Here is a 16,291-nt window from a genome sequence, read left to right on the forward strand (position 1 = left end):
CGAGGATCATCTCTTCTCTCAAAACGAAATCTTCTTCCATCCAACCAGTTGGTTAGGCCAGAAACTTCATCATAGGTCTCGGGTTCTATCTCTCATTTCTGCCATATATAATGTGTTACCAAAATTCTACGAATTTTAGTTCCTAAACAATTATCACACTTAACTATCTGTGAGGGAGGAAGAAACTTTATTCCACCGCACACGGGAGAGACCCAGGAAGACTGAGAAACTTGACAAAATGGCCCCAAACCTCACCTTAAAGACCATCTTCAGAGAAGACAAAAGAGGATGTTGGGTGTAGTGGTTTGGGACTTCAAAAATGCAGCTGACATGGAGATGGAAAAGCAAATGTTTGGTAACATGTTTGCTGGGCCAGGCGGAGACTATGGGCACAGAGGGGACTGATCTCCAGGCCCTGCCGAGCTTCCCCACTACCTCTCGCCCATATTCTCTGCAGGTATCTCTGGTGATAGCTCTGTTGTGGGAACAGGCCCTTAATCTAAACTCTTTAGGCAGCTAAGTGGGAGATAAAAAGAAAGACTTCCTGGGTCTTCCTGGGTCCTCTGTTTCTTAAAAATTATTAGCCTAAATTAATCCTCACGCCAAAAGGATACATTTTGGAGTGGCAAATTTTACTCCGCAAATATTTATCTCAGTTCCACTCTTGACATTCTAATGGTTTACTAGTAATTTCACTATATCCATGCTGTTCTTTCCTCTCACCCATTTACATCATAATAACCAGATACATATTTTAAAGTGGCAGATATGATCTCTATCCCCCTTTGGAAAACAAACAAAACCTGAAATGAAGCAGGACCCTATGGTCCTTCCCCCCATGTCCTCAGCCTGCTTTTTGTCTGTGGAAATAACTTTAGCCAAAGAATAAGTTTAATTAGAGAAGTGAGAACATGCAGAAACAAAGGAAAACAAAGGAGATCCAATGATAGTAATTTAGTCATTAAGCAAAGTCAAGGACTTTTATTTCCTTCTCAAGGGCTGTAGATAATATTCTGAGCCGTATCCTGTGAGCTGTATTATAGATACTGAAACCCACACCGGGTGGAAGAAGTTAACTACATGGTGACCGGACTGTAGCCGTGACATGAGCTGCCACAATTCTGAGAACCTCAAGGAAATGGGAAAAAACCAACCCTGGAACTGAAGACTAACTGTACTTAAAACAATCAAGATGACACAGGTCAGACCACCTCATGACCAGTTTCACGGTGACTGTCAGAGCTGCCTGTCATCAGAGCTGTTTCTGCATGGAGCCCCTCCCTCTGGGTATAAAAGCTCTTGCCCCCTGATTGTCAGGGCGGGAGTCGGCCTTTGGACAGGGGTCTGCCCTCCCCCCCTGGTTGCCAGCGTCCAAATTGAAGCAAACTTTCCTTTCCACCAACCTGGCCTCTTTATTGGATTTTGAGCAGTGAGCAGCCGGGCCCCACTTTCGTTACAAACCTACAATGTCTTTTCATTTCTTTAGAGATAAAACACAAAGTTCCTAACATGGACTCAAAGCCTTTCATGCTCTGGTACCAGTCTACCTCTTCAGCCTCATCATGCTCTACACTTGTTTTGAATTTTTCTTTTTATAAATTATTATATTTCCGAATTATCTCTCCTATGTGTGGCAGGCCACTTGCACTTTGTTGAAAAGAAAGAAAGCAAAAAAGGAAAAGCAACAAGTAGTATGAATAAGTACTGTATTATTGATAATGTGTTTTATAAGAGGAAAACTTTTTGGCATGTAAGCGTTCCACAGATCACTTAAATTCAAATAAATGTGGGTGTCTAGGTGAGTAGGTTTGAATAGTAGATACGATGTTCGAAACAGCAGCTATGTTATTTCAAATTCAGGTGAAGATAGAGTGTTGAAATATCCTTTTATTATATCTTGAACATTTTGTCCACATGGGAGTTACCATGGGGAGATACAGTAGGTTTAGTGTACATGCTTAGTGATGATTATGAGTTTGGAAAGGAAAATGAATCAAAGACAACCTGTTACTTCCAGCAATCAAGGCTCAGGAACAGTTCTGTGAATGTGCCCCGAGTGTAGCCGCTGGCTAATCACATCTCAGGGGAAGAGACTCTGCCATAGAAGAGGAGGCTGTTGGTCTTGTTGTGCTTGATGAGGAACAGGAAAGGGTGGTCACAGTGGAAACTGTCTGAAGGTACTACTGATGTTACACTGATTACTGATCCAGTCACACCTGCAGCCTCTGTACCCTCCTCATTCACCTCCACAAAGGACTTGTGGAAGACTTCCGACACCACCAGCTCTCGTTCACTGCTCATGCCTGAGAAGTCGGCTTTCCCCTCAGTGAAGGCGTCCACCATCCCCAGGGCTTTCAGCATGGGCTTGAGGTCATAGGTCTCCTCCACTTTGAACCGAGGTAGGTATAACTCCATTGCACGCTCTTTCATATTCTGTGGGCTCGTCCACTCTATTAACTTCTCAGCAGTGAGCTGATCTTCAAGCTATAACAATGAAAAAGGGAACAACTGGCAAGATTGTCAGAGGGCACGGAGCCCCCCCTTAACGTTGGATTGAAACGTGGAAATCCTTTAACAGTAAAAACATAAATACAGGAGATTCAGTTGATAGGGTTTTATCTGAGGAGGTAAAACTAACAGAGTCCTGAATATATATTATATAATCAAATAAATGTTCTTATATTTTCGTGGCTTTGCTATTTTTATGTATATATGTACACATTAATAATATATGCATATATATAAATATCTATACAAATGGATATATATATATGCACACATATATGAAACAGAATAGTTAAATAAAATTATTTGTAGAAGATGAGCTATCTACTTCTTAGGCTCGTTCTCTATTTCGTGCTTCACTTTCAAATAACCTCTTGTCAATGTTCTTTCGTCCATAAATTTTTACATAGTGCATTTACAGCGTATAGCCTACTTTTATTCCTTTTTCTTGCTTCATTTATTTGTAAACTTTTCCTGTATAGATATATGTTTCTCTAATCAAGTTTACATTGTTACATAATACTACCATTAAATTGATATTCAGTATATATATCTTTACTTAATATCTTTTAAGCATTCACTGCATGTCAGTCCCTAACCTAATCTAAGGTAATACTAACATGTATTTTTCCTCATTTAAAATTTTTCATTATTTTGAGCCACTTCTGTCCAAAAGCTTTTCCCTTGTTTAGACTTGTTGTTATAGGATAAAATCCTAGGACTGAGATTCCCAATGTCATTGATAATGGGGAATTTCGAGCTGAAGCAGAAATATTCTGATGACTCTTCACATTTATTGCCGTATTGCTTTCCCTAAGGATTTCCAGTTTCCAGTGTTACGAGATATGTATTTTGAGTGTGGCGAGTTTACTGCCGCTTCCGCATCATCATCGACTATTATAGTAACGGCTTATGGCCTTTTATGGAATGCCCTTTTATGCCAAATATTGTTATTGATATTTTTACATGTTAACTTTATTATAACTATGCTAACAGGAAAATTCTCTAATCCCCCCCTTTTTTGAAATCTTAGCAACGAGGCTCTGAATGAGCCTTTGGTCCATTCTGAGCACTTAGGGACAAAATACTTCAAAATTTAAAAGTGGGCATCAAGATAAAGCTATTTGTCCACCGTCTACAAAAGCACTGTGAATTAGTGGGCAATATGTAACCGCTTTTTTTTTTAATTTCCTTATTTTACTTGTGAGTGAACTTGCAAATATTTCTATGTGTCCCCTATGTATGCGTGTTAATCTCCTTGTCTTCAAATGGGTGGACTGGAATATATCAGAGGTTCGTATGGTTGCAAAATAGTTATGTGTGTATCTAGGTATATATTTTTTGTGAACTGACATTCCATAGTTTCATCAGAATATTAACGTGACCTGTGATGTACAGAAACACTATTCGTGTCATACCGTGACACCTAAGGTATCGGTTTTATTGTTTTGTTGTGTGCTTGAGCTCTGCCAGCCACTAGCACCAGTCTGTGAGCAGCCCACAGAGCAGTGTCTCACTAGGAATTTAAGCAAGAGTAGGCAGCATTGGGGGTGCCAGCTTTTACCTGCTGCAGACCATCCACGTCATTGGGCAGCAGCAGAAACATGCTTAGCTCTCGGCCTTTGTACGGTATTTCCAGGATCTTGACTTGCATGTCCTCCAGTGACGTGAAATTGAAAAGGTCGGTTTGTTTCATCATCTGCACAGGTTTGCTTGTATCCTGCAATAAAGTCATGTGGCAAGAAAATGCGAAGTGAGCATAAGTCAAAAAGAAAGGTAATATTATCGTAATACCAAATACATCCTCCTTCTAAGAGATGATCTCGGAAATCTGTGAATTAGAGACAAGAGTTTCTTCAAGGAATCCCAACTAAATAAAGTTAAAAAAAAAAAAGACAAGAAAATAAGCCTTGACAAATTCTATCTTCTACCCACAGCAGCTCTATATTAATCACTAGATATTTACATTTCACACTGAATGTGTAGCTATGTTATGTGATATACATAATTTATAGACAATACCTTGCTCAGCCAAAATTTTTCCTCCCCAGTTTTTTCTTTCTCAAATTCCTTCTGCCACTTCCCTTTGAAATAGACTGCGTTCACCAGAACAAGAACGGTCCATCTATTAAGAGAGCCTTTGGGAAAGAAATCCTTGATTTTTTCTGCAAAGAAAGAAAACCAAAGGTTTGTCATGAAAGGCACAAGTGGTTTGTCTGGAAGATGCTTTGAAAGTTACAAGTGACGATTAAATATTCACACAAATCACCACATTAGGGACTCTGTGCCCGATTGTTCACAAGGTGAAGCTTTCCTCACGGCGCCAGCCTGATGGAGTCGCCCTCATGCAGACACCCCTTCTTCTGACTGGGAACGTGTTTGGTCTCTGGGGTGACATCAGTCATCTCACACTGAATTCTGATGGACTGATTTCAGCTGATCTTTCCACTGGTCAGTTTTCTCCCTCCCTTCCTACCACCCTCTCTGTCCCCTCAATTACTACCACCCTCCCCTGTTACCTCCATCCTTCCTTCTATTCTTCTTTTCTTCTTCACTTTCTTCTTTGCTTTCTATTTTTTGAAACTTGAACTCACCACTCAGAGGGAATGGGCCTGAATGTTCTTTAGGACAAATGACATGAACGCTAGAATCGAAAACATGGACTCAGACACCATGTCCCGGGGTGTCTTTGTCTTCATTTGCCATGTTGAGTTGCTGTAGGTTTGGCCTGTATTTAGGACGGGAGGTAGGATATTATTCATAGAATGGAGACATCATCCAGCCGCCTTCCGTGGTTGGGGAGGACGACTGTGGCCATCCCTGCAGGATGCGGGGATGGGGAAGTGGTCAGGCAGCTCCTGCTGCAGGTGGCAAGAAGGGTGGTTGGCAGGAGAGTGGCTCGTCTCCCAGTTAACAAAGGATAAGGGAACCCTATTAATATTATCTCTTAGGGATCATAATCCAGACGTTAAGCCTCTAATTTAAAGAAAAAATGCGAATCAACCTGAAGTTTGAGCAGAGAGTTGGGATCCATAGAGATACTGTCATCCACAGACTCAGCTGAGTTTCCAGGTAGCTGGTCCTGGGATCCCTCCCGGGCTCCCCTTGTTTCTCTCCACACTGACGTGGACCATTCCACCCTCTGCAGTGCCCGCCTCCATCCCCTGCAATCTCATCTCACCCCGGCTCCTGGCACCCCATGCAGTGTCCAGCACAGCGCTCACACACAGCGGAGAATCTACAGTGATTTTGAAGGAGTGACTCTCCCATAACCTACTATTAGTTTGGCTTTCCACCCAGGAATTAATCATCTTCCGACTTTCTTCTGCAGCATTGACAAAATCAGCAGATTCCACACTGGCTAGGTAAAATTTCTCAACATTATCCATGTATGCCTATGACATGGGCAGGAAGAAAGGAGGGATTAAGAGTAATTTGTCAGTAACTATGTAGGTATTCCCAGATTAAACTGTGTTCAGTAATGACCAAACAGAGTACCTGAAACAATCCTTACGCCCACTTCCCCGGTGGGTTGTCAGGCTCTGGGACACTCTAGTGGGGGGCGTCGCGGGGCAGGAGCTGAATGCCCCCAGGGCAAATGCTCCCCATGTGGGTCAGCCAGGCTCCTCTGCCTCCCCCTCCCCCATTAGGAGATGGGATCAGTGGACCCAGGATGCAGACCAAAGGTGTGACAGGTCATGAAACTTACCTGAAGAAACAGAACAGTCTTTTCTCCATAGAGCCTGTTGGCTACGTTCAGCTCATAGGCAGTGGGTTTCTTAAACTCAGTCAGAAGCTTTTGAAATTGATGATGAATATTTCCTGGCCTTTCAACCTTCAAACACCAGAAAGTGAGCTCATTAGACTCTCATTGTATGTAAACACTACACCCCCATAGGTCTGTGAGCTCTGTTCCTAGAGTTTGGTATCCCCAGGGATGACATTTGTTGCTATCTCCCCATATATGGTGTATTTTACCAGAAATACCCTTCATAATCCTTACATTCAATCTTCCAGGTAATTCTTCCTCCTGCTCTAACACACTCCAGCCTTTTCTCTTTCGAACTAGAGATGCAGCACCATTCCACTATTGGATTGTGTTTTAATTGTCTCAAATGTTTAGGGACCAGCTAAAACTTAAATTCCTTGAGAGCCAGAGCCATAGTGCATCTCTAACAGTCATCGACTGTATGAGAACATGAAATTTGTATATTGCCCTATGTTATGACATGGAGCCCTGTTTTACTCCTTGGAGGGATTACTTTCTAAGACCCCTTGACTGTGCTCTTTGGCTGTTCGCTATGCCAGTCACTCTGAAGTAGGAGCAGTGTCTCTCTGGTACGCTGCCAACAGCTGCACATCAGCATCTCTAAGTCTTTAGTTCAACTGACACGAAAACAAGAGAGTTCAGAGAACTAAGAAACTTCTCCAAGGAGACAGAGCCAATTTTTCAACTCACGCTTATCTCAACCAGAACCTTCCACTTGCTAACTAAGAGTTTTGGACTATTTAGGCTACCAACCATAATTCTCACTCCATCATTTTCCAAAATATAGTTGATCATATGCTTATTGCTCTTAATCTAATTTAGGGGTTAATTAAAATCATATAATTTTAGGAACATATTGTGATTACTATAGTTATTATTATTCTATAATAATAATAATACATAACGTTTATGGGGGTTTCTGTCATCCAGGCACTCTTGTCCTGTTTTACATGTAGTTGCATGTCTTGTAGCAGACGTTTTATTGCTCCTAGTTAATTTGTATGACGTCAAATTGTGGCTCAGAGCAGTTGTATTTTGCCACGTTCTCCATTCCTGAACAGAAGAGCACAATTTGAAGCTCCTGAGTTCCCTGGTGGCCTAGTGGTTAGGATTCCAGGCTTTCATTCCCGTGGCCTGTGTTCAAGCCCTGGCTGGGGAAGTGAGATCCTGCCAGCTGCATGGCATGGCAAAAAAAACATTCTTCAGCTTGAAGCTCCTTTGGGTTTCAGAACCCCTGCTCTTAAGAACATGCTACTCTTCTTTCAAGAAAACAAATATATAAAATAAATAAGTACATAAGATGATATGAGAAACAACTCTGTCCAATCTATTTTGCTTAAGATGTCCCCTAAAAACTGGCTTTTCCCTGTTTATCTGAAAGTCCCAGTTTAAACTCCGACCCTCTTGGATATGTGATGTCCTAGATCCAATGCTCTGTGACTCACGGGATCTCTTGCAGCTCCTCCTCCTTCTGTGTTCTCTGCGATTGCATTCGCGTGCAGGACCTGGAGGAGACGGGGAGTGAGACAAGGAGACTTTAGAGATCTATGTACCCCAGAGTAAATAGAAAAGAAAGAAAAGAAGGAAGGAAGAAAGAAAGAAAGAAGGAAGGAAAGACAGAATCAAAACAAAATGCCAAATCAAAAAAAAGAAAAACCCAAAAAGAAAGAAAGAAAAAGAACAAAGAAATGTTCCGTGCAAGCACCGGCTCCTTGAAAAACACAACCTGCGTGTGAAAAACACAAAGCTGGTTGATCACCAGCCAGTTCAAAGAATCCTGATTCATTTTTCGTTCATTGCTGAGCAAACATGTAAAGATGTCTCCCATGGATTTTAGTCAACGCACCACTTCTACCTGAACTCTACCATTTAAAGCCTCACCTGTGGTCACTGGGCAGTTGTAGGGTTCATCCCAGCTCCCAAAGGAAGTCTAGGCACAGGGAAGAGATGGGGCGGAGAGCTGGGGGAGAGCATATGCTCCCACAGCTCTGTGCCCGCCCAGTCCTGGGGAGGTTTGCAGCTTCCTGTGCTACCCCTGGGGACAGCCAGGTCTGTGATCATCTGCACAGAAGCCAACAGGGAAACCAGGACAAACTGGTAAATGTAAATGTAAACCTACCTTCTGGATTTCTGATGCGGTGTCTCCTCGGGCCCCCAAGGAAGTCATGGCTAAGGCAGACATGATACTCAAAGGGGAATAGAAGATATTTCCCTTCTCTAATTGTCTGATCTGTTGGAACAGGTCGACTGCAAAGTGGATGATTCCTTCCTCGAGTGAACTCATGGTGGCTTGATGTAGTCTGGAACTCCTGCAGAAGCATCAAATTTATTTTATAATGAGTTTACTGAAAGGGAGGTTAGTCTGTAATAAAATTTTCATAAAAAATGCCTTATATGTGGGTTGTGGGATTCTGAAAACTATAGCTTCCTTCCTTTTACTTTTAAAGCTTTTTTCAATGTACATGTATACACTTCATAATTAGAAGACTATCGAAATAGTATTTAAAGAAAACTTTTGTGGGGACTTCCCTGGCAGTGTGGTTAAGACTGTGCACTTCCCATGCAGGATGGCGCAGGTTCGATCCCTGGTCAAGGAACTAAGATCCCACATGCCGTGTGGTGTGGCAAAAAAAAAAAAAATAGGAAAAGAAAACTTTTGTGAAAACTAATAGAATATCTTTATCTTTTCTTCCTTACTGGCTGTACTAAGACTGGGTAGAAAATGCATTATAACAGATCAAAGACAAAGATTGATGTGTAACATCCCACCATCTCTCATGAGGCACCTCTATGCCTTTTTCTTGAGGGATCCTACCCTCCCAAACACACTTCCTCCTAAGGGAGCATTTGGTTTTTGGAAATAAATAAATTACCTAAAGATTAAAGGAAATGAAAAATTGTTTTACTTTGTCCTGGCTAAAGAATAAAATACAATCAGACAAAACAAATTAGATAAATAATGTAACACACATAATTGTTATTATTTTCAGGAAGCATTCACGTAGTGAAAAGCAGAGCTGCTGGAAGCACTTACCTGTGAGCCTGAAGGAAGCAGAGGTGGGCAGACAGACTGTGAGCTGATGTGCCGCGAATCGTCAGGTCTGGACTATATACCTCTCTCTTGCTGCCTCCCATCCTTCACAGCAGCTGGTATTTCAAGTAAAGCAGCTTCTCATTTCTTCACCAGGCTACTCATCAGCTTCATGAGCACGAAGCCTCTATGAGTAAACGTAAGATTATTGTTTTATTCTCATGCGTCCTTTTCACCTGCAGAAGAAATTGTGATCTGCGATCACTGGCTCATATGAAATGCATGTAGGTGCCTTTCTAGCGCCAAGGAGAATAAAGTTAAATTCTAACTTCTTCACGTGCCCTGAGCTACTGCGCCCCACCAGAAATAACCCTTAAAATATCTTTCTTGTCTTACATGTTGAATTGTCTTTAAGACCACTTCTAACACCAACAATTAAAAAGCTGACATTTTCTAGTTTATGTTCTGAAAGGGCTTCTCCAACCCGACCATTTCCTTAAGAATTATTCTGTATAAGCAGGAAAATAGTTCCAATTCTCAGCTTAAGAGATACTGGTGAAGTGTCTTAGCAGTAGGTGCAGAACAGGCATCATTTGCCTTCCCTTAAAGGCTGGACCTTGGCTGTGGTCCCCCCTGTGACCCCCATGCCCCTTGCAGCCAATCCCAGATGGCCAATGACTTCTAAGGTCAGTGGGAAGCTCATTTCCCTGCAGTGTAATCAGCTCTCAGTGAGAAGGACAATGGATCCAAACAGGGGCCATTTTGGTGGCAGTATTCCAATTTTTTGTACAAAGATGTATCAGAAAAATAAACTGTTTGAACTCTAGAATTATGACATTTCTTGGTTAGCCTGCTATTCGTTATGCCATCCTCAAATTCGTGGTCTTGAAAACAGTGTCAAATGCCTGTGAGAAAAAAGCAGGAAAAAGAGTTCTTTTGAATGCCATGGTTAAGTCTCTTATCACTGGAGCTGTACTCTCTTCAGGGGCATGGCATTCTCATAGAATAATATTAAAAACTGTTGACTTTTACTGAGGGGGGTATGTATTCACTCATTTCCCTCTTTAACACCTTATTCAGGCAGATCCCTTTGTTTTCCCCATTTCACCGATGACAGAAATGGGGCACAGAGTGGCTGAACAGAAGCCCAGGTTTCTAAGTTAGTGAACTGCACAGGTGAGGTATCCAGGCAGGTAGCTGGTTCAGGAAGCTGTGTGTGTATCCACTCCCCACAGGGTAGTCTGTGGACAGACTCTGTTCTTTTAGTGACATAACTCCTTGTGTTTAAATGAAAAGAACCTGTTTCTTCTGAACTTTCAAAAGAGATAATGTCCTCCCACAAAATGTGAGGTGGTGGGAATGGGTCCCCCAAATGCTCCTGTGTGGGCCCCTCAGTCACTAGGAGGGAAGGCTAGGGTTCAGACACTCTTTTAGGGCTCCATCCAGAGACCACCAGGAGCTTTGAGTGGGGAATGGATTGGGGTGTTTTCCTCTGTGGGTGTGACTGAGAGAGTGTCAAATTGTGCTCACCTTCCATTCCCTCACACTGCTCTATCCAGCTGGAATTTAGTAGAAATGAATCACTTTGAGAGGGGAAAAGAAGATGGAGAAAAGAAAGTGTTTTTCTCCAGAGGACACTGTTCCCTGTGGCATGGCTGTCAGGGGGGAGATGCATTTCCAGGGTATCTAGCCCAATATCTCCCCTACCACTGGTGTGGGATGTTTGTACTGTGGACCAACGTTCCGACAGAGATATCACTCACATACAGTCAGCCCTCCACATCCATGGGTTCTGCACCCACAGAGTCAGTCAACCAGATGGAAAATATTTGGAAAAGATTCCAGAAAGTTCCAAAAAACACTCCTTAAATTTGCCCCACACCAGCAACTATTTTACTTTGTATCTACGACTCTTTACGTAGCCTCAACATTGAACTAGGTATTATAAGAAACCGAGAGATGATTTAAAGTGTAGAGAGAATGTATGTAGGTTACGTGCCATTTTATATAAGGTACTTGAGCACTCCTGTATGTGGGAATCCTTGGGGTGTCCTTGAATCAGTCCCCCGTAGATCCCAAGAAATGTCTGTAGTGTAAGTTTCATCTTTTAAAAATGTATAAGTCATTGGTTTTTAGGCCAGTGACAAAGTTGCGCAACCATCACCATGATCTTTTCCAGAATAATTTCATTTCTCCCCAGGGAAGCTCCCTACATAGTTCTTTCTTCCCCCCGGTGTTTGGAAACCACTAAAATCTACTTCTTGTTTCTATGGATTTGTTTATTCTGTGTATTTCATATAAATGGGATTGCACAGAATGTGGCCTTTTCTGTCAGGCTCCTCTCAGTATAATACTCTCAAGGTTCATCCATGTTGTAGTATAAAATGGCGCATTTCTTTATATGACTATATTATGCACCATTGTATGAAATATCACTTTTAAAAAAATCCATTCATGGGTGGATGTACATTTGGGTTTGGTGTACTATTGTGAATAATGCCGACGTGAACTCTCATGCAGAAATTTCAGTGTGGACGTGTGTTTTAATTTATCAGGCATTTACCTACGAGTGAGACCCTGGGTCAATGGCAAGTCTATGTTTGATTTAGAAGAACTGCCAGACTGCCTTCCCCAGAAGCTGCACCATTTATATTCCCACCAGACTATGTTGGCAGCACGTGTGTATGCAGTTCTGATTCTCTGCACGTCTCCAGCACTTGTTACTGTCCTTGGTCCTTTTTAACACCTGCCAGGAACAGGGTCTGTAGTCTCAGCACGTCGCTCATTCACAGGAAGATTCACCTGCAACAAGGTCCCAGAAGCACAGTAGATGGAGACGCGAGGTGAAGGGAAGAGGAGATCTGTGTTTCTCAACCTGAAAGATGATTCTGCCTGATCCCCCAGCCCCCAGCACTGCTGCTCTTAGGGCTCCGCTGTCGATATGTGTGCAGTGACCCCTGAGTGATACTGTAGGTCAAAGATCCCTGAGCTGAGACCGGGTGGGGCTGAGTGAGGACATAGGAGTGAAGTCCAGAAATAGAAGGAAACGGGAAGAGAAAAGATCCAGGATGAAAAATGACAAACACGAGGAATAGGAACTTCTAGTCAAGGTTGCATCACAGACCACTGTCCCAGAGAGAGTGGAGGTCCCTGGAGCAGGAACAGGATGGGTTTCTTTGGGCTAAAAGAGAAAGGGATCTGACCCCCATAGACAGAAGCAAGAAGCTCAGCCTGGGCCTGGAGGAAGAAATAGGGAGACAAAGTAGGATAAATTGGTCTTCAAGGGAACTTTCAACTAGGACTAAATTCCGAGAATAAACTTTCAAGATTTTTCATGTAGAGTTTGGCTTTGAGGAAGAGACACTAACTGCCAAGGGCCAGGAGTTTGGTTAAATTTACAGAGATCTTGGGCTGGTTCAAATAGAAACCATATCATACTCTTTCCCCCGTCTTTGAAAAGTGCTCCTGGCATGTAATAGACACGGTTATGACACCCTGATGTCATTCAGTGTCGCAGAAGCCTCAGCAATTATCAGAAGATTTTGCAGGTCAGTAATTTCTAACTTATGTCTTTGGGAATTTTCTAAATATACACCAACATCATTGGTTCCAGGAATCCAGGAACCTATTAAAATTCAAGAGGCAAGCACACCTTCAGAAAACATCTTGCTATTTCTAATACCTTTATCTGTTCATTAAGAACTAGTTTCTCTGTTTTCCTAAACCTTACTTCCTTGTGAAGGGCGTGAAGACTTGTCAGCATTATTAAGTTGCAAATCCTAGGGAGCATCTTATTTCTTCTTCCTTACCAAGTATGTGCCTGTCTGCAGGCAAACTGATTAGGTGAGAGGATCCTTCAAGCATCCAACAATAGCATATCTGCCAATTACTGTATTCTCTACAGATACGGACATAGATATGTACACATTGAATAACATCTGAATAGGGTTAATAAACTTGGCTTTAATTTTCTCAGAGGAGAACCAACTGCAGTGAGATATAACAAGATGTTAGTTAGGGAATTGGTCTCATACGTGGGTTTATCAAGGAAGACGGAGACAAATTCATAAAACCTCCCCCCTCCCCCCCATTCCCACGTTTCCAGTTCCATCCAAGACAGTCATCCTAATCCATGCTTTCGATCAAATCCAAGGCTGTTCCTTGTTGATCTCTTACAAATCGTCACCCTGTTTCATCTTGGCACTCCTGTTCTGCTACCCAGAAAAACGAGTTCAGGCACTCCTTTTTTGTAGGACTGTCCCTGTTCCTTCTTGCTTTACCTGAAATATGAATTTTCCCCATGACTTCCTGTTCCGTGACCTTTTCTCAGGGACAGCTCCTTACTACCCTATCTCCATACCATGATGCCAGGAAACATGGTCTTCTCTTTCTTTGATTCCCACGGCCTTTACTAGCCGTCGTCCTTTCCCTGTCCCAAAGCCTTAGTTTAAGTTCCTGGCCCTCCAGGTATTTCACCTTGTGCCCACCTACCAACTTGTATGTTACCCCTTAATATCCACTAAGTAATCTGTTGTCTCTCCACCTTTTAGGTTTTCCACTTCATCCCAACTGCTCCCAGTGTTGGGCGACTGGAAAACTTTCATTTTATTGGCAACAATTGAATTTATTCTTGTTTCATTTTACATCTCTCTTCTAGTTGAATCTCCTCCTTTGTGGAAAAAAAAACAAAAACTTTTTTGACCCTTAAAAAAATTAGATCCATGATGTTTAATTTCTATTTGAAGATGTTCTATATATAAAGCAATACTAATTGTGGCTGATGCCTGTCTCTAGAGTACCAGTGGAGACAGAAAGTTCTAGAGGGAAGAAGGAATTTGATTACATGGGATATGGTGTGCTGGGGATTTTATTTTGCTTCTCCAGTTTCACCCCTCACTGGCTCAACCTCCCCTGGCCCTAGGAGGCAGAGATGTAGGGAGACATAATCCAGGTCCTTCTCCTCTAGGGAACCTTGCACGTGGCCTGTGGGAGGAAGCAGGAGCAGACCCGCAGCTGGGTGAGCGCAGGGCGCTCGGTCACCCGGCTTCCTCTCAGCGAGGTTGCCAAAAGGAGGCTGCATTTCTTTACCAAAGGCCGCAGATCTTATCGGGCGGCTTTTCTGCAGCTACGGCTACCTTCTCTGGGTTTTGGTCACCATTCCTGCCCTTGCCATGCGCGTCTAGGGGTGGCAATGTCCCCCCACTCTTGCTAGCCCTGGGGTGCTTCACCATCCTTTCTTGGTTTCTCTTAGCCCTGACCATACTTTGGATAGTCCCTTTGTGAAACTTTCCTGAATTACCCAATTGGACTGTGTCATTTGTTTTCTGCTAGAGCCTTGACTATCACGGTAAGTAAATGGCTTTGGGAAAAACATCTTGGGATGGAATTTTTGGGATCAGGTTGGTCCCATATTGAGAAGAAGTGTGCTGAGAGGACATGGGGCACTGGTGTAGGCACATGTAGCACCAAATTATCAGGGATGGAGGCAAGACGTGGAGTGCAGGTGTAAGACGGGTGTTGGGACGTCGGAGGCTGTGGTGCTTAGTAGCTATTGTGACAAGTTGTGGGATCAGCTGCTTTGTTATGATGGGCGTGGGGAAGTCATTCGGCAGAAATCTGAGAAACAGTTTCCATGGATCTTGACAAATAAGTCCTAAAAGACATGTATATGTTTACGGTAGTAAGATGCTTAATCTTTCTAGGTCAGGAAAATGCAATTAATACAACACAGTGAGATTAACAGCAGAAATGCTGACAGTTCTTAAAAACTAAGGATTGGCGTGATGTAGAAGAGAATTACTGATAAAATGCTGATGCAAATATTTCTTAGTACAAGTAACTTGGTAATACTAGGCAGAATGTGGTTAAGATTCAGCAATTCTCTATTTAAACATATACCCTGTATATACTCACATGCTGTGCTCAAGGAAACATGTATTGTGGGTTAATTGCAGTACTGTTGGCAGGGGCAAGAAGTAGAAACAACTTAGACATTTATTAATAGAATAATAAGGGAAATAAATACCCTAATTTTGTACAATGAACTATCCTACAGCAGTGAACATAAATGAGCCAGATATTCAAGTATCAGAAAGGGTAGGTCCTCAAACATAATATCTGGAGGAGAAAAACGTACTTTGGCAAAGGAAGACTAGTTAACATTTGTGCATTGTGGATGGGAAAGATGGGAGACTGATCATTGAAATGCTATCCTGGGAATGCAGGGGACATGCGTGCTGGAGAAATGTAGAAATGTTGCTGGGTGTTATATAACACCTATTTGTGATTGATGATTAGCTTCGAGAGCCATCTGCTTCATGTGTCGTTTGTCTATAGAAACCCTGCGACACACTGACAATGTCTGTGGTTGGTCTTTCAGGCTGAGGTTTACCCAGATGAGGGCAGATTCTTCATCTGTTTCCGTATCCACTCTAGTCTAACCCCGTTACACTTCTTAAAGTTTCCTGCTAAAGCCCAACAGTGATTTCCTAAGAGCTTCCTGATGGCCCCCTTTTCAGTCTTTACAGTGAATTTGCTGAATGATTTGTCAGTTGTTGACTCCTCTTCCTTGAAATCCTATCTTCAGCTCTCCTCCCCAGCTCTGACTTTCTGGGTAACATGGCCACCCTTAAGGGCAGGCTTTAGCTTTTCCTAGGGATCGACCACAGACACTCTCATCCATCCACAGCAGTAACTTCAGTCTGGGAGATCCCTAGTGCATTTCTCTCAGCTTATGACCTGTCCCTTCCTTCCCACCCAGCTCTGTGTGCCATCCTCTCTCCCATCTCCCAGCTCTAGTGCCATTCATACAGATCTTCCCTCCAATTAATTGTAATTGATACTTAACATTTGGGTTGATTGATATTTTATATTAACAAAGGTCTTATTAAATTCCTTAGTTAAAATTTTACTCTGTAACTTCCCATCTTATCAGTAAAATGACATTTCCTCCTATCTCTTCTGTTATGGGGCTCTCTTAACGCTTC

General features: G+C 42.5%; 1 protein-coding gene across 1 annotated transcript; it reads right to left on the minus strand.

The window, feature by feature from the left end:
* Positions 1-1,872: 1,872 nt before the first annotated feature.
* On the minus strand, positions 1,873-9,455 carry LOC132436330 (serpin B3-like). The gene is made up of 8 exons (XM_060029182.1): positions 9,309-9,455; positions 8,394-8,583; positions 7,720-7,779; positions 6,215-6,340; positions 5,783-5,900; positions 4,528-4,670; positions 4,070-4,225; positions 1,873-2,484 (listed from the first exon to the last, which is right to left on the minus strand). The coding sequence occupies exons 1-8, from the start codon at positions 9,407-9,409 to the stop codon at positions 2,074-2,076; spliced, it is 1,305 nt and encodes a 434-aa protein (XP_059885165.1). The 5' UTR covers positions 9,410-9,455; the 3' UTR covers positions 1,873-2,073.
* Between the last annotated feature and the right edge of the window lie 6,836 nt (positions 9,456-16,291).

The sequence above is a fragment of the Delphinus delphis genome, chromosome 13 (genome assembly GCF_949987515.2).
Source record: "Delphinus delphis chromosome 13, mDelDel1.2, whole genome shotgun sequence".
Classification (NCBI taxonomy): Eukaryota; Metazoa; Chordata; class Mammalia; order Artiodactyla; family Delphinidae; genus Delphinus; species Delphinus delphis.

What these genes read in the sequence shown, in the direction of transcription:
- LOC132436330 (XM_060029182.1), bottom strand. Translation starts at nt 9,409, where the DNA reads ATGGGAGGCAGCAAGAGAGAGGTATATAGTCCAGACCTGACGATTCGC. An exon ending in TGCTTCCTTCAGGCTCACAG is followed by an intron (nt 8,584 to 9,308) that starts GTAAGTGCTTCC and finishes ATGCTTCTGCAG; the next exon opens with GAGTTCCAGACTACATCAAG. An exon ending in CCGCATCAGAAATCCAGAAG is followed by an intron (nt 7,780 to 8,393) that starts GTAGGTTTACAT and finishes CGTCTCCTCCAG; the next exon opens with GTCCTGCACGCGAATGCAAT.